General features: G+C 48.4%; 1 protein-coding gene across 10 annotated transcripts in view; it reads right to left on the bottom strand.

The window, feature by feature from the left end:
* The window catches only part of sgcd (sarcoglycan, delta (dystrophin-associated glycoprotein)), a 198,129-nt gene that overhangs the window by 109,339 nt on the left and 65,332 nt on the right, over positions 1–23,458 (bottom strand). For 8 of the 10 annotated variants that reach the window (XM_078930898.1, XM_078930892.1, XM_078930893.1 and 5 more), the window contains 2 exons: positions 14,474–14,590; positions 543–596 (listed from right to left, as the gene is read on the bottom strand). In XM_078930898.1, coding sequence (XP_078787024.1) covers positions 543–596; positions 14,474–14,476 — 57 coding nt within the window. In that variant the 5' untranslated portion in view covers positions 14,477–14,590. The remainder of the gene's footprint in view (positions 1–542; positions 597–14,473; positions 14,591–23,458) is intronic. The other 2 variants (XM_078930897.1, XM_023962867.2) reach the window with 2 other exon arrangements.

The following is a 23,458-nucleotide window of genomic DNA, read 5'->3' as shown; positions in this document are numbered from 1 at the left end:
GTCCTCTTGGTTTTGACCATGTTTGGACTAAAGAAGTCCCGAAAGGCCTGAGTGGTCTGGTGTAGCGTCTGAAGACCTGGACCCGCTTTACTGCATCTGCATCGTTCACAGTTTGTGCAACGGAAGCTCAGCACAGAGAAAACCTCTGGAATCCACTGCCTCTGGGGCTCCGACAGCGTTTGCTGCTTCATTAATATAGTTCATCAACCTCAAGTCCAGGTAGACGGTGTCTTTAAAGCACATTAATAAAATAGAGTTACACAACCCCACTGTCACAATTTACAAGAAAAAGATAAAGCAATGTAATCGACTGTGAGTGTGAGTGCGTTAGAGTCAAGAGGCACTCTGATGATGTCATCATTAAAGGACACCTGGAAGTCCCTGAAGACCAACTCTGCCCTCCGACTGTTCCACTCTGAACATTAGATCCTAGAATTCACCTGTTTCCTGACATGATGGGTTTTCCTAATCAACCCCAAACCGGGGTGCAGTCTGAAGACAAAAACAGCAACGAGTAAAGGAGGAAACGGATGCAAACTCACCTCAGTGTGCTGATTCGAAGTATCCGACAGAGTCCGGGGGATTTCTCTAATCACCTAAGAGGGGCGAGTAAAAAGAAGCAGTCAGCATGTGAAGGACAGGCCGCCTCTAAGCCCATCATCTCCAGACAAGCTTGTTTGATTTCCCCAAACATCCCCAATTAGACGTTCTGACGTGGGAACGGTGCCGGGAGTTCTGAGTCCTGGCTTTTATTACAAGGCAGGACTGAGTCAGAACCATGAGACCGGATCAGATGAAGCTTCAGGAAGTGCAGGAGGTCATCGGAGCGGTGAGGCCTCACGTCAGGCGTTCACCAACAGCATCCCACCGCGCGCGTGGATGGAGACAGGGCTAACGTGCTGATATCATGCAATTTCTAAGCATTTCAGAGTCTGCATGATTATATGTTACCTTTGGCACACTAAAAAAGGATCCCTTAATCAAATAGGAGTTATTTTCCCAGCTCATTTTCCTACCAGGAAGTAAGATGACTCGATCTCTGAGGCTCCGCCTTTCTCTCCTTGTCATTTCATGACATCATCCTAGAGATGATGATGATGATCAGTCTGCGTTTCCCCCACGAACACAAACAACATCCAAACTTTGACACGGATGGATGTTCAGATTCTTCTAGGGGTGTGACGATAACCGCATCGCTGCATCACCATGGTGATCATCTCATCACCTTATTATTATTTTTTTTAAAGTTCTGCATATGGTGCGTGATTTGACTATAATAAACACAATCATAATTTACTTTTTCTGCGAGTCCTGTGTTCAGATTTCAAAGGCTTCTGGGGGAATTTCAACTGTATCCATTTCCATGACAAGCTGTGTGCGGGGGGGGGGGGTCACGAGAGTCCCGACACCGCGACTCCTGCTGCTCCATCACCACGGTGATCAGAATCCCACACCGCCACCGCTCTGGATTGTTACTATAAAATGAAAGCGTGTAGCCGATCAACGCTAGCTCCACGGAGAAAGTGGGCGTGTCTGTTAGCCTGGGGGCGGGGCTGGCAGTGCAGACTCTTCCTGGAAGGGGCGGTTCCTCACTTTGTGATGTCACAATGTGAGGACCTGTTGGATGTCATGGATTGGGAGGGGCTGCTGCTCAGAGAGCAGCTTTTTAGAGGAATTCTCAGAAATGGATCATAATACAGCTTTGGGGATGTTTTTTAGTCATAAGTGAAAATTATAAATCACTTCAAACTTCATAAAGTCGATTTTGCATGAAATAAGCCCTTCAAGACTGTTAGCGTTCAGTTTCTGCACTGCAGTTTTAAGTTTTTTCAGTTTTAAGCTAGAAGGAGGTGTATTTCTGCACAAACTTACACTGAAGAAGAGGACCAGGGGGTTCTGTCAGATTTGGTTTTTCTGCAGAGGTTCAGATTATCAACATCATCCTTTTCTCCTTCTTCCCTCTATAAACTACAGTGTTTTCTCCGCTCATAAGTGAGTCTTGTTCTGCAGAGGCAGGAGACTGAACTTCTGCTCAGTCACATTAAATATTGAAAATACAGTTTTAATATCAGATTAAATGAATTTTTACTGAACTAGCGACTTGTTTAACACATTTGAGCTTTCTCCTTTTATTTTTTCAACACCACAACAGAAAAACAAGCCAACAGCTACATCATGGAGCCTTTTACTTCCTGAAAACACCACTTTGCTGCCTCTGCTGCTGCTGCCGCCACGTTTCCTGATTCTCTCAGGTTTGGGGGTGGGGGTGGGGGGCACAGCTGGGCTGTAAAAGCCTGTTTTTATGAAGATCTGACTCCTTTACAATTCATTCTCATGAAAAGCCTCATTACTGTTATGGAATTATTCCATTGCCTCCCACTGATAGCAGAAAGAGATGTTCCTTTTCTTTCTGATGGAAAGTCGCGTGACATCATCACAGGTCGCCTTTGAACTCTGACCTTTTTGGAATTCATCAGTGCGGACTTTCTGGACGTTTTCACAGAGCTCTGCTGAGAAGAGACCGGGCCAGCAGCTTCAGACCCAAATACTTCCAGGACAGAAGATGAGAATGCAGCAGTTGATGCAGGAACAGCTGGAGAACATCTGAGCTCTGTCTGGTGCCGCCTCCATCCCACTGGTGGGTTGCTTCCTGCAGGTCTCAGGTTGCTGAACTACAATCCCCAAAACATGAATATTTATGACGTACAGACTAAACCTAGTTCTAACCGTCGCACACGCACCACCAACCACCACTGTCTGTCCAATCATATCTAGGTGGGTTTTTGAAGGATACATTTCGTATCTAAGTTTTAAGGTGAGCTGCACCCCACAGATACCAGGAGGCTTTGGAAACCCAGCTGTGCACCAGCGGCAGCCTTCACACCTCTGAAGCTCCGTGTTGTGACACTTTAATGCACTTTAGTGGGATTGCAGGACGTAAATTTAGACAGAGGTGACATTTCCAGTTTGCTGGTCCGGGAACTTTCTTCTTCTGCACTAATAGAAGAACACATGGTGGCTTTCATGTCTGCCCTTAAGATTCAATGGGAGGTCAGACAGAGGCCTCCTTGAAGGTTCACTATAACTAATATGAAAGTCTGCTTTTTAAAACTCAGGGACTAGTCGTTGCCTGTGCGCTCTTTACAGCCGGCAGCCAGAGCGGTGACACACCTGGTGCCTCATAAACCGCTTGAAGAATCAAAATACTGTTGAAGGAATAAGCGGCTAAGCAGATCGGAAGCTGCAGGACATCTGGAGGCTTAAAACGTGGACGCATAAACATCTTTCACTTTATGGCAACTCGTGAAAACGCTTTGAAATCCAGTTTAGCGACAGTAAAGCAGTTTAGGTTTGGAGCGGCGTGTTCTTTCAGTCACACACGTTAGGAATATGAGCCCAAGGTGAGACATTTCTACATTCATAATCCTCCACATGCGTGTGCAGAAGACTGCAGGGCTCATTTCCAGGCTGATGCTCTCACTGCAACATGCAAACATGTGGATTTGTGAGCATCCACCAACAAACTGAAGAAACCCCCACATTTACTCACTAAAACGAGGTCCACCAACTGTCCTGGAGTCCGTGTCATTCATGCATGTCAGAGCCACGCCCACACCTAATGAGGTTCATCTCTTAACACCCCCACGCCGACAGAAACAAGTGGTGGGAGCGCGACACTCTCACCAATGTCACTTCTGTTAATCACTTCTTTTATATTCCACACAGAACGCAGCATCCATTACACACACTGCTGCCCAATTAGAGAGCAGACGTGAATTAATGAGGGGTCGGGATGGATGGGTGGGTGTGGGGGGTTAATGACGGCTGGACTCAGAATTAAAACCGTACCCTTCAGCAACATCAACTTTCCTCTGCAGCTTCACCATCATTCCTGTCCTCAAAAGACGGCTCAGAGCTGGGGGGCTGACGGGGGGCATTAAGTGGGCTGTCGTTTTCCCAGAACACAACAGTTCATCCAAAGAGATGAAGAAGAGGGCAGAACAGTGAAACAATGTTGTTTATGTGTTACAGAATACCAGCCTTCTTCCTTTAACATCTTCATGACTTTACGTTCCAAAAGACAGACTTTAAAGAAAGTTGCTCCTAAAGGTGGGAAAAGATGACCCCCAAGCAGAGGAGTCCAACCTCCAGGCCATGAACCACTGATGACGTCTTCTGGACTCCAGAGGAAACTGCTAATGTGAAGCTCAGCAGCTGATCCAAGAGGTCCCACAGCTTGGAGACCTGCAGAAGTTCATCCACGCTCCATGAACGTGATCAGCAGATCTTCTACATAGATCTGAGCCGCTGTCCTGAAGCAGGCTAAGGTTTTAGTCACCTCCCCCCTAATGGGGTCTGTAGGTTTGAGGGGTGTCTGGGTCCGTGGAGGGTCGTAGAGAGGAGAGCGCAGGCGTGCCTTATAGTTCTCCTGAAGCTCGTGCGACCGGCTCAAGGGACGGCGTGAAAATGGAACGTACCATTGTGAGAACGTCGCTTAGTGTTCAAAAGCTGGTGTGCACACACCCCACTCTAGTGCTTAGTAAAGGATTTGACAGTAAAAGCATATTTTTAAAACCATTATTTCATCAGAAACTGGACGGTGGCGCTCAAAAACATTTGTGTTTGCAGCTTTTGTCGACTCAGCATCTCCTGAAACCTCAACATCCAGCAGCTTGGGATGTTGGTTTCACAGAAACCTGATGGAGTCCCGTATTTGTTCTGTCTGGCCTCTTGAACGTCTTCTTCATCACTCAGCTGCAGCTCTTCAACGCTTGAGAGCTTTGAAGAGCTGCAGCTTTCTAGTTACATTACTGTTGGTTTGAATTCAACTGATTTTTGTATAGAAGGCACAAAAAAACGCTAAAACCTTTTGAATTCTGCGACTGAACCGGACCATTTGTCTAGAAACATCCTAGCAAGACAAAGTGGAATTCCTTTAAGTAACATTTATGATTTTAGAATGAATGAAGCAGCTTAATTATGTTTGACAAAGCAAAGTTGGAGAGGTTACTTTCACTGAGGCAAAGGCTTGTGTGTCCTTGATAAGACCAACGTTGGAGGATTTCCTGTTTTCAAACAGGAAATATACTAATGCCAACACAGTTAAGCCACTGCCAGCCCCCTTTGGCAATTTGCACAGACCAAACAGAGGCAGTTTAGCGTAGTATCAGTGTGTGCTGAAGGACCACAAAGCAAACAGGACCACTGCTCCCACTGAAGCCGTGAAGGGAAACTGTTTCTCACTTCCAGCAGAGGAAGGAGGGAGGGACAGAAACCGATCTGCTACCAGAGGCTGCTGTCCAAAATAGACTGTCAATAATCAATACTTGGACATATTCAGAGTTTCTGCCTCAACAACAGCAGTGCTCTCTGATGAACCAACGAATGAGCAGAAATGTGTCTCCTTACTAACAGACTAAAGTTCATTTTAGCTAACCGTTATGCTGGATTACATACAGTCAGATCTGAGCGCATTATAAGGTAAATTAAGGACCCACTCTGATCATCTATTGATCTGTTTTCAAAGTGTTCTTAGTGGGCTTTTCCTTCTGATGGTGCTGTTTATAGCCAAAATGTCAAAATCCGGTGTTGTTTTCTAGGACATAGTTTCTGCAGAGCGGCAGGATTTCAATAGAAATTCACCTCTGAGTTTTGGGCGGACTGTTGGAGTGGAGTGAGCCTGCCCGCATTTCCCTCCCCGTTGCTGAGTGCTCAGAGCACCGCCCAGCGTATTTTGCGCAGGTTCTGGGAAAGCTATTGTTGTTCTTCGGTTCTGATCCGAACTAAAGCCACAGAAAAAGTCAATTTCATTCCTAATAAACCCTCACGAGTTCTCTACTCAGACCTTCATCCTCATCATCAGTCAAACTCTGAGCCCGCAGGACGGAAACGGACTGGCTCATGTGATCACATTTTGGAGCTCGCACTGCATTACACTAAAAGACCCACAATGCACTGCCAACTATTTTTGTATAAAAGTCAGCAAAAGCGCACGTGAAGGGTGTGAAGACAAACAGACCTCCTCTAACCGAGTTCCTCCTCCAGTTCTGAGGTTCTCCTTTAGTTCCGAGGTTATCCTCTAGTACCGAGGTTTTTCTTCAGTCCCAAGGTTCTCTTCCAGTCCTGAGGTTCTCCTCCAGTCTCGAGGTTCTCCTCCAGTCCTGAGGTTTTCCTCCAGTCCCAAAGGTTCTCCTTCAGTCCCGAGGTTCTCCTCCAGTCCCGAGGTTTTCCTCCAGTCCCAAAGGTTCTCCTTCAGTCCCGAGGTTCTCCTCCAGTCCCGAGGTTCTCCTCCAGCCTCGAGGTTCTCCTCTAGTCCTAAGGTTCTCCTTTAGTCCCGAGGTTCTCCTCCAGTCCCGAGTTCTCCTCCAGTCCTGAGGTTCTCCTTCAGTCCCGAGGTTCTCCTCCAGTCCCGAGTTCTCCTCCAGTCATGAGGTTCTCTTCCAGTTTCAAGGTTCTTCTTTAGTCCCGAGGTTTTCCTCCAGTCCTGAGGTTCTCCTCCAGTCATGAGGTTCTCTTTCAGTCTCGAGGTTCTCCTCCAGTCCTGAGGTTTTCCTCCAGTCCTGAGGTTCTCCTCCAGTCTCGAGGTTCTCCTCCAGTCCTGAGGTTTTCCTCCAGTCCCAAAGGTTCTCCTTCAGTCCCGAGGTTCTCCTCCAGTCCCGAGGTTCTCCTCCAGCCTCGAGGTTCTCCTCTAGTCCTAAGGTTCTCCTTTAGTCCCGAGGTTCTCCTCCAGTCCCGAGTTCTCCTCCAGTCCTGAGGTTCTCCTTCAGTCCCGAGGTTCTCCTCCAGTCCTGAGGTTTTCCTCCAGTCCTGAGGTTCTCCTCCAGTCTCGAGGTTCTCCTCCAGTCCTGAGGTTTTCCTCCAGTCCCAAAGGTTCTCCTTCAGTCCCGAGGTTCTCCTCCAGTCCCGAGGTTCTCCTCCAGCCTCGAGGTTCTCCTCTAGTCCTAAGGTTCTCCTTTAGTCCCGAGGTTCTCCTCCAGTCCCGAGTTCTCCTCCAGTCCTGAGGTTCTCCTTCAGTCCCGAGGTTCTCCTCCAGTCCCGAGTTCTCCTCCAGTCATGAGGTTCTCTTCCAGTCTCAAGGTTCTTCTTTAGTCCCGAGGTTTTCCTCCAGTCCTGAGGTTCTCCTCCAGTCATGAGGTTCTCTTTCAGTCTCAAGGTTCTTCTTTAGTCCCGAGGTTTTCCTCCAGTCCTGAGGTTCTTTTCCAGTCTCGAGGTTCTCCTCTAGTACCGAGGTTCTCCTCCAGCCTCGAGGTTCTCCTCTAGTCCTAAGGTTCTCCTTTAGTCCCGAGGTTCTCCTCCAGTCCCGAGTTCTCCTCCAGTCCTGAGGTTCTCCTTCAGTCCCGAGGTTCTCCTCCAGTCCCGAGTTCTCCTCCAGTCATGAGGTTCTCTTCCAGTCTCGAGATTCTCCTTTAGTCCTGAGGTTTTTCTTCAGTCCCGAGGTTCTCCTCCAGTCCTGAGGTTCTCCTCCAGTTCGCAGGTTTTCCTCCAGTCCCGAGGTTCTCCTCCAGTCATGAGGTTCTCTTTCAGTCTCAAGGTTCTTCTTTAGTCCCGAGGTTTTCCTCCAGTCCTGAGGTTCTCTTCCAGTCTCGAGGTTCTCCTCTAGTACCGAGGTTCTCCTCCAGCCTCGAGGTTCTCCTCTAGTCCTAAGGTTCTCCTTTAGTCCCGAGGTTCTCCTCCAGTCCCGAGTTCTCCTCCAGTCCTGAGGTTCTCCTTCAGTCCCGAGGTTCTCCTCCAGTCCCGAGTTCTCCTCCAGTCATGAGGTTCTCTTCCAGTCTCGAGATTCTCCTTTAGTCCTGAGGTTTTTCTTCAGTCCCGAGGTTCTCCTCCAGTCCTGAGGTTCTCCTCCAGTTCGCAGGTTTTCCTCCAGTCCCGAGGTTCTCCTCCAGTCATGAGGTTCTCTTCCAGTCTCGAGGTTCTCCTCTAGTACCGAGGTTCTCCTCCAGCCTCGAGGTTCTCCTCTAGTCCTAAGGTTCTCCTTTAGTCCCGAGGTTCTCCTCCAGTCCCGAGTTCTCCTCCAGTCCTGAGGTTCTCCTTCAGTCCCGAGGTTCTCCTCCAGTCCCGAGGTTTTCCTCCAGTCCTGAGGTTCTCTTCCAGTCTCGAGGTTCTCCTTTAGTCCTGAGGTTTTTCTTCAGTCCCGAGGTTCTCCTCCAGTCCTGAGGTTCTCCTCCAGTTCGCAAGTTTTCCTCCAGTCCCGAGGTTCTCCTCCAGTCATGAGGTTCTCTTTCAGTCTCAAGGTTCTTCTTTCGTCCCGAGGTTTTCCTCCAGTCCTGAGGTTCTCTTCCAGTCTCGAGGTTCTCCTCTAGTACCGAGGTTTTCCTCCAGTCTCGAGGTTCTCCTCTAGTCCTAAGGTTCTCCTTTAGTCCCGAGGTTCTCCTCCAGTCCCGAGTTCTCCTCCAGTCCCTAAGGTTCTCCTTCAGTCCGGAGGCTCTCCTCCAGTCCTGAGGTTCTCCTGCAGTCCCGAGGTTCTCCTCCATTCTCGAGGTTCTACTCCAGTCCTTAGGTTCTCCTCTAGTACCGAGGTTCTCCTCCAGTCTCGAGGTTCTCCTTTAGTCCTAAGGTTCTCCTTTAGTCCCGAGGTTCTCCTCCAGTCCCGAGTTCTCCTCCAGTCCTGAGGTTCTCCTTCAGTCCCGAGGTTCTCCTCCAGTCCCGAGTTCTCCTCCAGTCATGAGGTTCTCTTCCAGTCTCGAGATTCTCCTTTAGTCCTGAGGTTTTTCTTCAGTCCCGAGGTTCTCCTCCAGTCCTGAGGTTCTCCTCCAGTTCGCTGGTTTTCCTCCAGTCCCGAGGTTCTCCTCCAGTCATGAGGTTCTCTTCCAGTCTCGAGGTTCTCCTCTAGTACCGAGGTTCTCCTCCAGCCTCGAGGTTCTCCTCTAGTCCTAAGGTTCTCCTTTAGTCCCGAGGTTCTCCTCCAGTCCCGAGTTCTCCTCCAGTCCTGAGGTTCTCCTTCAGTCCCGAGGTTCTCCTCCAGTCCCGAGTTCTCCTCCAGTCATGAGGTTCTCTTCCAGTCTCGAGGTTCTCCTTTAGTCCTGAGGTTTTTCTTCAGTCCCGAGGTTCTCCTCCAGTCATGAGGTTCTCTTTCAGTCTCAAGGTTCTTCTTTCGTCCCGAGGTTTTCCTCCAGTCCTGAGGTTCTCTTCCAGTCTCGAGGTTCTCCTCTAGTACCGAGGTTCTCCTCCAGTCTCGAGGTTCTCCTCTAGTCCTAAGGTTCTCCTTTAGTCCCGAGGTTCTCCTCCAGTCCCGAGTTCTCCTCCAGTCCCGAGGTTCTCCTCCATTCTCGAGGTTCTACTCCAGTCCTTAGGTTCTCCTCTAGTACCGAGGTTCTCCTCCAGTCTCGAGGTTCTCCTCTAGTCCTAAGGTTCTCCTTTAGTCCCGAGGTTCTCCTTCAGTCCCGAGGTTCACCAATCGTTGTTTTAAGAACAAAATGTAGTTTAAACTCATCAGTTCCAGTTTCAATTAACATTGACTAATTATTAATTAATTATTATTTGACATTGAATGGATTTAATGGATCCACTACGTGTATGAGAGCAAATAGGTTTATAATTAAGAGTAATTAGAATGGCATCACCTAAATGTGTATTTAGATCTATAAATATCTATATGTGTTCACTCATGGCCACTTTATTAGGCACACCTGTCCAACCAGCCAATCACATGGCAGCAGCTCTGTGCATTAATGCATGTAGATATGGTCCAGACGATCATGCCGAGCATCAGAACGGGGAAGAAAGGTGATTGAAGGGACTCTGAACGTGCTTGTCGGTTCCAGACGGGCTGGTCTGAGGATTTCAGAAACTGCTGATCTACTGGGATTTTCACCCACAACCATCTCTAGGGTTTACAAAGAACGGTCCTTAAAGAGAAAACATCCAGAGAGCAGCAGTTCTGTGGATGGAAATGCCTCATAGATGTTGAGGGTTTATTTTATGATTCATGTTGTTATACGTTTAGCAGGCTTTGTTCAATTCAGGAAGAATTCAGGCAATAAGGTCAACAGCAGGTTTTTAATCATCATTGAAGCCATCCAGCCTTTGACTTGTTTGATTATTTTAAATCTGAGTCCACTCTGTCTTTGGGTTTGACAGCCTGAACTGAACCAGTGCAGTTCCAAACAGACAGAAGCTTGTTTGGTCTTCTTTTCTCCGGTTCTTTCGATCAGAAAGTTCCTGCAGTCGTGGTTCCTGCTGTGCATCCATCAGGATGACCTGAATTTAAATCTGGAAAAGCCATTTACTACATTTCACTCAAAGTGACCTTGCTTTGTGCAAATGTCCTCAGTCTGACGGTCAGCAGCACCACAGTGGAAACACACACACATCCTCCAAACCCTTGCAGGCGTCCTGCACAGTCTGCTAATTAAAGCAAAGTGTGGGTCTGTTGTTTCCACCCGTCCCTGCTCTGCCTTTACATCCACTAACCAGAGTCAGACGCAGCCCGGTTCTCCTTCAGGAACGTGGAACACAGCAGCTCTGGAAGCTTCTCTGCTCCCGTCTGCAACAAACACAACATCCGCTACACAACTCTGCTGGGAAGACATAACACTTTCTCAGTCGGCTGCTCACCAAGCAACCAATTCTCTACATGAAATGAAACATTCATGCATTCAGTTTCAGAAGAACTGTGTCACTTTGAAAGAGAAGACACAGGCAACCATAAGTCATGCGTTCCTGTGTGCTTCTGCCTTTATCATGACTGATTCCCATTAAACACGACTGTCCCCCTCAGGAGACGTGACCCTCAGGACGGCCAGTCTCAACAGCAGTGAACTCCTGAAGATCCACCGATTGTGTGGATTTTAACATCAGAGCTTCCTGGATCTTTCAGTTTCTCTAAACTCCTAAGGAAAATCAGGAGGTATAGAGGCTGACCGTTAAAGCACAGATCCACAGACAGCTGTCTTCATGTCTTCAGCCCTTAATGACCAAATAGAAGGCTTTCCGTTTGTTCCTGGTTGATCTGCTTTCTGCGGTTTCTCTTCTTCATGTCTGGATTCCTCTCACACACACAGGAGGAAAGCCGTCTTCTGTGTTACATGAGGGAAAAAGTCAACCATTAATTCTGTTTCTCCTCACCTTTAGCTCCAAACGGAGAAGCGAGTTAAGAGTCATCTGACTTCTTTGACCTGACAAAGGTCGTGTGTCCAGACTGAACTGTGAGCAGAACTGTGGAAACTGCAGCTCCTGAAAATGTCTTAGCTGCAGAAAACTCACATCCTTAACAGGCTCGTAGAAATACCTCTGACCTCATTTTAACAAAACTAAAAATCTGCTACTGGGGAAACAGCAATGGTCTGACCAAGAATTCCCATTTAAAGTCCCACTGCAGCCGTCATCTGTTGTCAAAGCCTCCCAGAGCTCTCTCAATGACGATGATGCCGTTTTCAACCAAAACCCAAAAACCTGTGTTGTTTTCTAGGACATAGTTTCTGCAGAGCGGCAGGAGTTCCCCGCTGAGTTCAGGGCAACCCCGCCCCCCCTTTTTCCTCCCCATTGTTGAGAGCTCTCTGTTTACATGTTCTCCTGCTAGCTTACTGCTCCCCCAACCCCCAATCCAGACTCCATCTCAGACCAGGAAAAGCAAAGACGCTCATGTGTCTGACGGTGGATGATCAGAAAGGGGCGGAGCTAGGAGTTTGTGGCCCCGCCCAGCGTATTTTCTACATCACAAATACAATCTTTTTGAAACGACTTTGTTTTAAATCTGCTCCTGAATCACAACGAAATAAAACATTAGAAATAAACCTTTAGTCTTAATTGTCTTTAAATGTTTCATTTATCATCAGAAAAAAGTGTTAAAAACACCAAAACACCATTTTCATTGCAGTGGCTCTTTAAGAAAAACGCTCCGGTTATCAAAAAGTGTTTTCTCAAACTAAATGTATTTTGCTGTTGGGAAACTTTCTTGATAAAATTATGTCTCCTAAGAAGATATTTCTGAAAACAATGATTATATTTCATAAAGACTCAGCTTAAGTGCAAACAGTAACAGGAGCGTCCTGCTGTCACAGTTTCTATAGAAATAATTCCCATTGTTGTTTCAGGGGTTATATTTGTTACCAATATTTTAGTTAAAAACGTCAACAGCCAACCAGCAGCTAAAGAACTTAGTTCAGGGCTGAGATGCTGCTCATTACTTTAACCGCATACGTGTGACAGGAAGGAGGCAGATGACGTTCAGAGCACAGAAACAGGAAGGACCATCACCAACCCTGCTGTTCATACTAAAGGGACCGATGCCCCCCCCCCCGTGGAAACGCTGAAGGAGGAAGGTGACTGCACAGGAACCGGCTCAGACTGTCCGGTCCTCTTAGGGGGGAGTCCACCGGGTTCAGCTCGGTGCTGCTGTGACGCTGCAGCAGACGTTTGCAGGAACATCTGTGCTGAGAGGGGGGGGGCCTCGGACAAGAGAGGACACGGAGACACGGAGGAGAGTGGTTGCACTGGGATCCTGGGGGATCAGCCGGAACATGGATGACCAATTTGTAGTGATGGATTAGACAATCCAACATGGGAGTCTGAGGGAATGTCAGAGGCTCACACAGGAGCTGGAGAGGGCGTGGAGTGGGAAGCCGGCGGTGGCCTACATGCAGTATTTTGGGTGGAGCTTCTGAGGAATGCAGAAGATGGCGGTTCTATCAGTGCAAAAATCAGAAACCTTAAGAAAAGAAAATACCAACCACTGATGAGAAAGAGGGGGGTGAAGAGAGAACAAAGGTGGTAATGAAGGGGGGGGGGGGGGGGGGAAGGTAAGAATGAAAGCAGAAGACAAAATCCACGATGAAATGAAGAAGACCAGAGGAGACAGCAGAAGAATGAGCAATGAAGCGCGAGGAAAAAGGAAAGTGCAGAAGTGACAGAGGAAGAAAGCATAACAGAGATAGTAAGCCTGCTGCACAGCCTTCTGGGTAAAAAACATCAATAATCCCTCTCTCTTTTTTTGTCCTCATTTTCCTTCTCTTCTCCATCCTTCAACCTGGGGATGTTTTTCAAGCTCCAAGCTCAACAAATTTGATCATTCTCCACCCGAGAGACTTCTTCCCGTTTAAAATCATTGATACTGATTACCCCGGGCCCTGTCATATTGATTTCTGAGATTTATTGTTGGCCGACTCCCTCACAGAGGTCCCTGGCCCCGGTGTCCCTGTGTTGGCAGTCATTTGTTAAACACTCTCCCCTCCTGACAGGGACACGCTGGACGAGGTGCAAACACGAACACACAGAAACACTGAAGGAGGCTGTGCTGCTGTCCGTCCCACAGGAGGAATGACAGGAAGACTGACGGACAGGAGAAAGGCGGGTCTCCTCTGGGCTCAGGAGAGCCGATGGAAAAACAGCAAAGCTGATGGATCAGAGGAGGAGGTCGGCGTCCTACACGTTTCCCAGCTCACCTGATCCAGGTAATCAGCAGCAGGTGAGGCTGTGTTTGTGAAAAACCAGCAGGATGGCGACTAAAGGCCTGGAGTCTGTAGGACGTCCATTTTTTTCAGTGGTTCTTGTAGTGAAGAACATAAAAGCTTCTTTTAGAATTTTGCAGGAGTCCTTGGAGTCCATGTTTTATCTGTCAGGACTCCAGAACTTCCTGGTTCTGATCCAGCGTTTGTTCCTGTTGTTGGACCCCAGAACGGCTGCAGGGTTGGATAGATTGATTAGCCCCATTAAGCGTTATTCACACGTTAATTCTAACGGGGAACGCCGCCGCGTCAGGCCGAATCCAAAGATGCTTCTGATGGGAACCGACTTCCAGACAGCCACAGAAACCTCCCCAAAAACAGGAGAGGCGGGTGTCCTGAACAGACAAAGCGGGACCGGGACCAGCCTGGAGCCATGGAAAAAGGTCACAAAGATGGACGGCAGACGGGAGTAGAATCGACGGGCGGGAAGAGAAAACGTTGCCGCCGCATCATCAGCATCACCTCTGAGGAGGGGCTCTGCTCCCTCACCTCCGCCAGGTTCCCAGAAGCTTCAAGCTGCTTCAAGAAAATCATCAGGAGGACAGAAAGTGACGCTTTTGGATCGGTGATGAACAGAATCTACAGAAACACAAACCAATCAACCAGATCTGGATAAACTAGAAATGATCCAACAAACACCAGCAACATTTCAAAAAGACGTTTTTTTAAGTTCAGGTTGGAAGTGTTTCCTCTTTGGGAACATTTCCTGCTCTTCAGGTCTTGTGACCTCGAGGACCAGCAGTCATGGTGGGTGTGAGGTTTCAATCATCTGACATTTACAGTCAGGGGGGGCTTTCCCTCTGCTGGGGGGGAATAGAAGCAGATGCCCTGAACACCAAACGCCACGTCTTCTTCTGCATGTTTGAGGATGAAATGCCACCGTGTCCGGATGACAGGCACATCTGTTATCCTGCCATGTGGCCATGCGGCTCAGACGCCCTGATGGATTGTGGGACAGAAGGTCACCGTGGCGGTCTGGACACCCTCCCCCCAAGTTTTCCTTTCACCTCCTGTCCCCCCCACAGCCTCACCATCTCGCGCTGGTTGTGTTTCCTCTCTTCATCTCTCCATCCTTCCGTCTGGCCCCGGTTCTGATGAGGGCGGCGAGGGTCCCGGCTCTTCTGTCAACTCCTCATCTCCTCTGTGTCCTGGAAGAAGACCACAGAACTCAGACTCTTCATCCTCCACTCCAGAACCCACAGAGCGGAACAGAATCAGAAATGTTTCTAAAGGTCAACAGCAAACCGCTTTGACCCATTTCTGCTCTGAAAGGTGGCAAATGTGGCTTGAGCTCAAGTTTGCTGCTTGTTTGTGCGCCTGAGGCTCGCTCAGTCAGGTGGAGGAAACCTGCGTGGATCAGGAAGGACCGCCTCCTCTGAGCGAGGCTTCAGCAGTGTCACACATGGGGGGGGTCTGCCACACAAAGTTCAGAAGCTTCAGCACCAAAATGACCGCAGAAATGTGATGTAGACCACGAGGGGGAGGTTTCATACACCAGCTGGCTTTCCTGTGAAGGCACAGCTTCAGCACACGCTGGCAAAAGTCACATGACCAGAAGCGGATTTCAGATGCATCTCTGCGTTTGGTCAAACGCCGGCGTGATAGAGACGCGTGAGGTTTCAGGGACGTTGATCCACGCCAAACAACCTGATGCTGAAGTGACCAAGAAGAGACGGATGATTTGTATCTCATCCTGAGCGTCCATGATGCCACCGAATGAAAGAAACAGCTGATTTAAAAAGACAAGAACAGTGCCAGTCCTTCAAAAAGGGGCGGAGTCTGTACCTTTCTTTTGGAAAAAAGCGGTGCTGCTTTCCAGATACACCACGGGTGTCAAACTCCAGCCCTCGAGGGCCGGTGTCCAGCATGTTCTCCAAATAATCTGCCATTGAGGATCCTTATTGGCTAAACACACCTGATCCAGGTAACCAGCAGCACAGAGAGCAGGATTTCCTAAACGCCAGCGGGATCCTGGCCCTTGAGGCCTGGAGTGTCATGTGTAGACAAAAGGAGTCTAAACCCACAGAACATTTTCAAAATGCTGAACGAAAGCAGCAGGAGGCTGATTTTTGGTTTATTACACAGAATAAAAGGCAAAAGCTTTCTGTGGTCTAAGCTCTTCTAATAACACAGGAGCTTTGAAGAGCAACGTCTTTGATCTTCAATCCTCTTATTGTCTTCTAGTGACACGGAGAACAATGACTGTCATTAAAGTGATGCTTCTTCCTGCTGCAGCCCTCTAAGCACATTTTAAATGTAAACATGCAGATTTGGAAGGAGGAGCTGTTAATACTAATCCACTGCGTACTATTTCATCCAGGACTCACGACGCAGAACAGAAAAACACTGAAGACGATTTTCCTTTAATTGGAAACGAATTCAGGCATGAAGGGGTTAAACCCGATGGATTCAGCTGCAGTTGGTGGTTCCTCCACCTCTCATGGAAGCAGCTTTGCTCAGGTCAGTTTCAGCTCTTGGTGTCCAGGCTCCTCCCACAGAAACATCTGTTTGGTTACCTGTGAGCATCAAAACACACCTGACAGGTGTGAAGCAGGTGTAGCAGGTGGTGGAGCTGCAGCAGAAAAACAAATCAGTCCTGGAATCCACCAACATTCACCAAGACATCCAAGAATGACCACAACCTGCTTGAGGCTCCGCCCACACAACAGGAAGCAGTTCTACTTGCCGTTACCTCCACATCACCTCCACCTACACTTCAACCACGCTCAGACTGGGATACCAGACAAAAAGCTGGTGAGGTCACGGCGCCATGGCTCAAACGCGCCCGTCAGTTTTTGACGTGAGCAGTTTGGGTGATCTAAGGCTACGTTCACATTGCAGGCTGAAACGACCCAATTCCCATTTTTTTGCCCCTATGCGACCTGTATCTGATCTTTTCATGACAGTCTGAACGACACAGATCCCATCTTTTCAAATGCGACCTCCGTCTGAACGGCCAGGCCACATGAATCCGACCCGTACGTCATCGATACGCTACAAACGTCATCATTCTGCGTTGAAGTAGGCGGGAACGAGAACATAACTTTAACCACGGTGGACGATGCTGCTGAGACCAGTCAGTGAAAGGAAGTGAGGTCACCGATTGGATAATATTTGGGGTGACAGCTCTATTCAGGCTCCAGAGCTCTGATCGCAACCGGGCGGTTTTTGAAAACATTTCCAGCGTAATGGCCGAGTGTGTTGTTGAACCTTTCCCGCCATGACTTTTCCCCCTTTCTGATCGTGGTCAGAAGCGCGGGGGACAGAGGCGGATCCTCCTCCGGGGTTAATTTCCCCGTTCGGACCATCAGATTCTCCAGAACGGGTTAATAAAGAGTCCATAGCATTTATTCTGGGGGAAACCTTCTTTTATTACCGTTCTCCTTCATTCATAACACACAACATGAATGCACACCCCCACTGCCCCCCCCCACTCCCTCCTGCGCTGCACGCGCTCTCACACACACACACACACACACACACACACACACACACACACACACACACACACACACACACACACACACACACACACACACACACACACACCCACACACACACACACACACACACACACACACACACACACACACAGACATCCCCATTCCACTACAGTGGATCCAGACCATCCTGGCTCCAATGTCTTCTTAAAATGAGAAGATTGTTATTGTTCTGGCTCCTTTGTGAAAATAAATGTAATAATGCAAAAAGAGCTCAGCTGTTGACAACACTGTTGTTGACATCCATTGTTAACGTTAGCTACTTTCACAAACAACAGTGACGTCGTTCACCGTTGAGGACTCTTCTGCGCATGCAGGTCACTTCTGGGTCATTTCAGGAGATCACAAAAATTCACATTTAATTGGAAATGTGAACGACATCTGTCCCCTACCCCTTCCCTGGTGGGGGGTGCGGGCCCCTTGGCGATGGCGGCCGTGTCCCTTGGGTGCCGGCTCCCTGGGCCCGGCGGTGCTCTCTCCGCACGGTGGGGGGGTTCATATTACACCTGAGCCGGGGGTGTTCGTGTCCCTGGGGGGTGGGTCCTGGTCCTTGCCCCTGGGCGCTGGGCCCCGCCAAACTTCCAACATGGCCGAGCCTGGTCGGGCCATATTTATAACATCCCTTGTGGGCCGCCCTTTTTTCCCCGGGGTTCCCCCCTCCTGGGCGGGGGCGGCGGGCCCCTGCCTTGCTCCTACCTGGACCAACCGTGGGCCGGGTGGGTGGCTGCCTGGAGTGCGGAGCGGGTCTCCCTTGGGGGGTCCTGGCTCGTACCTGGGGTCGGGGCGGGGGGATGCCCGGAACTCCTGGGTGGTGGTGGGGTGCTCGTCTGGGGCTGTGGGCGTCCCTCTCCGGTGGGGCCCTGCGTTGGGCTCTTCCGGCGCGGCGGGGGGCTGCTTTCCTGGCTGGGCTGGGGCGGCGCTCTCTTTCCCTCTGCGCCTCCCTGCTCTCTGGCTCTGGGGGCCTCGCGGCGGTCCGGCTGGCCCTGGCCTGGGTGGCGGTCTTGGTCGCCCGGGGGGCGGTTGTTCCCTGCCTGTTCCCGTGTGGCGTTGGGGGAATTCTGGCTGCCGCTGCTGCTGCGGCGGGGGTCTGGGTGTGGGGGTGGCTGGGCGCTCCTCCTCCTTCTTTTCACATTCCACCATCCATTTTAGAAGAACATAAACACTCACCTGAGCACAGGTGTTAGCTCACCTTTGCACTAATAGTTTGCATGATTGAATGAATGAAAGATTTCACACTAGTTGGTTTAAAGGCATAGGTATGCGTTCGTGAACACTATCTGTTTTGTGTGCATGTTGACATGTGGACATTTTTGCGGCTAGCAGGTGTGTTGATAATATTTGAGTGTGTGTGAACAGGCCCCGCCCTTTTTGTACTACATTTGAACCGTACCGTAACGATAAACAACCAGTAAACTTGTTGCTCTATGCTGCTTCATGGTCTTACCCCCCTTCCCCTCCTATTATCACCCTCCTACCCCCCCCTCTCTCTAACGTCCCTCTCTCTTCTTCCCCTCTTTCCTTTTCCGTCCGGTCCAACACCAAAGATTTTCAAACATGATTGAAATTAATAAATTTTGGCCTCAATTACAAAAGGGGTTTATTCAGACATACCTTTGGTTTGTCTGAAGATGAATAACCCCTCTTGTTAAAATAAAATATGTCCAACACAAGAGGCCCTCAGCTCTCATCTGTTTGCCTAGCTGTTGGACAGGACAAGTTAAAAAAAAAAAAAAAAAAAAAAAAAAAGGAAATGTGAACGACCTTGCAAAAAAATGAATTTTTTCAAAAAGTCAGAATTGAGCATTAAGCCCTGCAGTGTGAACGTAGCCTCAGTCTGAGGCTTCATCGGCCACATGTCAATCTAAATGTCCCGCCCCGACCTGATGTTTTGCGAACCACGGAAGTGGTGTCTTCCAGGGTGCTTTTCTTTTTTGGGGGGGGGGGGGGGGGTCAGAGCAGGCTATTTCCAGAGCCGTCAGGGTATCTGCCAGGAACAGCAGGCGTGTCTGACCTGCAACGACCCGGTTCTGAAAACAGCGTGGTCTCTGGAAGGAACCACAGGCTTTCATGTCGACTCCTCACATCAGTTTCAGGGGAAAAAAATCAAATGATTTACCAAATTAAAGGTGCTGCTAACACATCTCTGCAGGTTTTTACCCTGAAGTTGATCCGAATGGATCTGCAGCTGCTGTCAATCAGCAAAGACGGTAAAGTACTGAAGCAGTTTGACTCTGGAATGACCTCATGACCTCTCCAAGCTTTCCCTGTGTCCCCCCCAGCGGCTTCTTGAGTCCTCAGAGATCTGAGGACAGTAAACGGCTCCTAACGCCTTGGTGGTTCTGCAGGTTCTGACCCTCATGTTGATTTGGGTTTCAGTTGAGCGCTGCACACAGACAGGAGCACAAATCACCACAAACTTCCCTCAGTTTCATTCGCAGGTTTCTGGAAGGATGATGTTCTGAAGGTTTCCCTGAAGAATCCGGTCTGTGGGTCTTCCTCCGCTGTTCAGGATCTCTTAGAGAACAGAAACGCCAAACATGGACGGCGGATGTGGATGTTGACGGCAGACGTGGACGGCGGACGTAGGCGTCTCCCAAAGGTACTGAGCAGAGGATCTGCGTCTCAGAAGAGGAAGAAACTTTCCTGATTGTTCAGATCTGCAGGAGCTTTAGTGTAAAGACCAAACCTCCTGCTATTTCAAAGGATTTCTTCACCAAACATCACCACAAATGCTGATGCTTTCATGTAAACTTGTCTAAATGTAACATTGAAGTTTGGATCCGTTTTGGATCAGAATCAAACAGAAATGTATTTCAGTCGGCTTTTTGTGTCCATCACAGAAAAGCCTGCTGTTCTTCATCCATTTATAATTACTTTCCTCTTTAATTTCAGTCACAGGCAAACTCTTTGAAATCATTTCATGTGCAAAATGATTCTGTGCTCATTTCATCTTCTCTGAGACTCTGGAGAACCAGGAGGACACTCAGACAGCACCAGAGTGTTTTTGGAGGTTCTGCCGTCCTCAGTCGGTCGGCTGCAGTGGAGCGGTTAAGACGGCGTCTGGTGGTTAGTCACCAGCTTCAGATAGGAGGTCAACCTAAAGCAGGGAGGGAGAAGTTCTGCATCAAGCAGCAGGAAGCGTCTCTGAATCCAAACTGTCAGAGGGAACGGTGAGCGCAGAAAGCCTCAGCCGCCTCGCTGCTCAGCGCCCACGTCCTCTGACCCCACGGGTTCCTCCAAAGAACCTCCCACGACCCACACTCACACGATAAGTCCAAGAAAACCTGGCCATGAAGGGGCGGGACGGGTCAGAACCAAAGTCCCAGAAGCAGGAATGAAGACTGGAGAGCCCAGCAAACACAGACATGGAACATTGAAAAGAATGTTGGAAACAGGAGACGTGAAAAGTCTGAATGTTCTTCACAGACGTCGTCTTCAGATTCTCAACGTTTGGAACAGAGACCTCAGCAAATGGGGGGGGGGGGGGTGGTACAGTTATTGTTAGACAGCTGCCATCTTCTGTTGATGAAGATGCTGGACAGTCAGATCACATCATCATCAATCGCTTACCCCCCCCCAGGAGAACTAAACGTTTCCAAACAGAACGATGGTGAACGTGGCTGCGTTCCCGTCCTCTGAGCAGAACCAACACGTTTCAGGATCTGTAGATCCTCAACGCTCCAGGCGGAACATCCCCCTGAGCAAGGATGTTCTTTCCTCGGACAGCAGACTAAAGGTGTCGGTTCCTCGCTCCTCCTGTGCAGCTGCTCTGTCGGATCCCCTGACGCAGAAAAATGGTCTCCTTGGTGCCAGAAATTACCCACAATCCCTGCGATGCTTTTATTCTTGAAGCCTTTCTGATGTCTCTGGAGGACATTTAGCCCCTCCCCCTGTAGAAATATGAAACCTGCTGCAACGATGCTGTTAATAAATGAAACTGTTATTAATCGGACTCGTTAGGGACAGCGGGCGCTTCACGTGCACAACGGAAACTGTAACTACTGCATTAAGGCCCAGCTGACGGACTCACCAGCACCTTTAATTGTTCTGAGAGGAGCTCTGACGGAGAACAGAGCAGGTTTGAAAGTCAACCTGGAAATGTCAACAGAAAGGATGAAGGGAGCATGGAGGGAGGATGGAGGGAGGAGCAGCTCCCGCCCCGGCCTGAGTGACGTGTCAGACTTCACAGGAAGCCCATCAGGAGGCTGGATGTTCCCGACGGCACAAACGGAAAACTTTCATCTCATCCTAAACCCTGACTGAAAACATTCATAAGCACCAGGGTGGAGGTGTGATGATTTGTCTCCTGCGATCATCTTCTGATGGTCTTTTCATTGTGATGAGGCACTTTTGAGATAAAATCCACAAACCTGAGTCATTTTCTAGGACATAGTTTCTGCAGAGCGGCAGGAGTTCTATTCAATTCAATTTTATTTGTATAGCCCAAAATCACAACAACAGTCGTCTCGATGGGCTTCGAAGTAAAACATGAACTCAAAAGGATCACGAATACAAAGAGTTCAATAGAAAAATACTAAAATGAACTAACAAACTGACTAAGCTATACTGGCATCCCTGCCCTTAGACCCCCCTTCGCGGTAAGGAAAACCTCCTAAAAAAAAACGGATTCCGGAAAAAACGAAGAAACCTCAGGGGTGCCCACATGAAGGAGGGATCCTCCCCCAGGACGGACAGGCGATTTACCAGAACTCAAAGAGAAGAATTAACTTATCTAAGTCTACAACTACATATATAAAAGTCCAGCAGACGAGCTTCATCCTGTGTGCGATCTAAACAAACTTCTGATGGAGTAAAGGTTCTTTGAATAAAGAAAAAAGGTTCTTTGCTAGCTGGACTGCTGGAGGAGAGCAACCCCGCCCCTCTCCCCATTGTTGAGAGCTCTCTGTTTACACACTCTTCTGGTCCCTCCCACCCCCAACCTAACATTAACGGTGCAACAAAAATGGCAGAAATATCAGATCCATCCATCCGTTCAGTTCTGATCCAGATTCCAGCTCAGACCAGGAAAACAAAGACGTTCATGGATCTGTTGGTCTGCAGGTGGAGGATCAGAAAGGGGCGGAGCTTGGAGCCTTTGGCTCCACCCAGAGTATTTTCTACGTCACAAATATGATCCTTTTTTCCAAATAGCTGTTTTTTTCTTCTGCTCCTGACTCTAAACGGTTTGAATAAAGAAAAACTCAGAAGTGTCTTCATCAATGTCCTTCATCATCAGAACCGGTTCAAATCCCAGTTTCCATCAGAGCGGGTCTTCTTTTTTTTATTTATTTTTTTATATCTTATTTATTTATTTAAGTGAAACAGCAGAACAACAAAACAAAACAACCCAAAACAAAACAACAAACATTTGAAAAAATAGATCTGACAAACACAGACAGCTACCAATACTAACACATAAAGTGCGTGGGTGTGTGTGTGTGTGTGTGAGTGTGTGTGTGATCTAAGGGCAACGAGAGAGAATTTCATCCCCAAGCTTGATCTGACCGTCACACCTTCTGTTAACTATACATATTTAGGGGTACATTATCCTGGGCTCCAGACTAACTTTTTTCACTAGGAGCACAGTGGCCCCCAACTGAAAATTTTAGGGGCGCATACCGTAAATGAACATTCTAACCAAATCTACTAATTTCAACTGTATTACTAATAAATACTTTAATAATAGATGCAGAAATTACAATGTGCTGTTTCAAATTCAGTGTCACATTTTATTCTGCACTTTTGAAGATGCACCAAGAAGGTAAACTGACAGCAGCATCGCTGTCATGACAGTACAAATAGTAAAGAAAACTGATGGAAATTTATCTTGGTGACACCAAATAGGTGCAGCCAAGATGCACAATAAGTGTGTTTGAGATCACCCAGGTGAACTCAACGCGCAGATCACCTGGTGTTAAATATATTTTTGTTTTTGCTCCAACATCAACTGTCAATCATCACAAAAATTTCGCGAGAAAGGGGTGGGAGCAAGGGGCAAACCTACCCGGACACAGCTGGAAACTGAACTGACTGAAAGCTGCCCTACTGACTACAAAACAATGCATTATGGGACATGTGTCCTGATGGTTTTTGTAGTGGAGTGATTAATTAAAATAATTTAAAATACCAATTCATTAAAAAAGGCTACATGCATCACAAAACATTAAAATAATCGTAAAATATATAATAACACAGATCATACTAAGGGGGAGAAGAATATTAAAACTAAATTGAATGTTAAGGACAACTCCATCTTCCTGTTCTTCTTCAGTCTTGCTGCAGATTCGCTTTCATCTCACAGCCCCCCCCCTTTCTGGTGTCCCCAACGATCCAGGCGAGGTGCTGGTTCATCTCAAACACGTCTATCGTTGCATTTTCCCCACGTATTTTCAGTGTGTCTAAAACTAATGTTGTTTTTGCTCGAGCGTGTTTAAAGTTCAAGCCCCGTTAGCTGTCACGCATGTAGGTGTGGGACATTTATTCTCCTCAGCTGACCCGACTCCCGCGGGACGGGAG

Source organism: Oryzias latipes, chromosome 14 (assembly GCF_053564925.1).
Source record: "Oryzias latipes strain Hd-rR chromosome 14, Olatipes_Hd-rR_3.1".
Classification (NCBI taxonomy): domain Eukaryota; kingdom Metazoa; phylum Chordata; class Actinopteri; order Beloniformes; family Adrianichthyidae; genus Oryzias; species Oryzias latipes.
The sequence above is the reverse complement of the archived record's forward strand: the minus strand, read 5'-3'. Positions and strand labels throughout refer to the sequence as shown.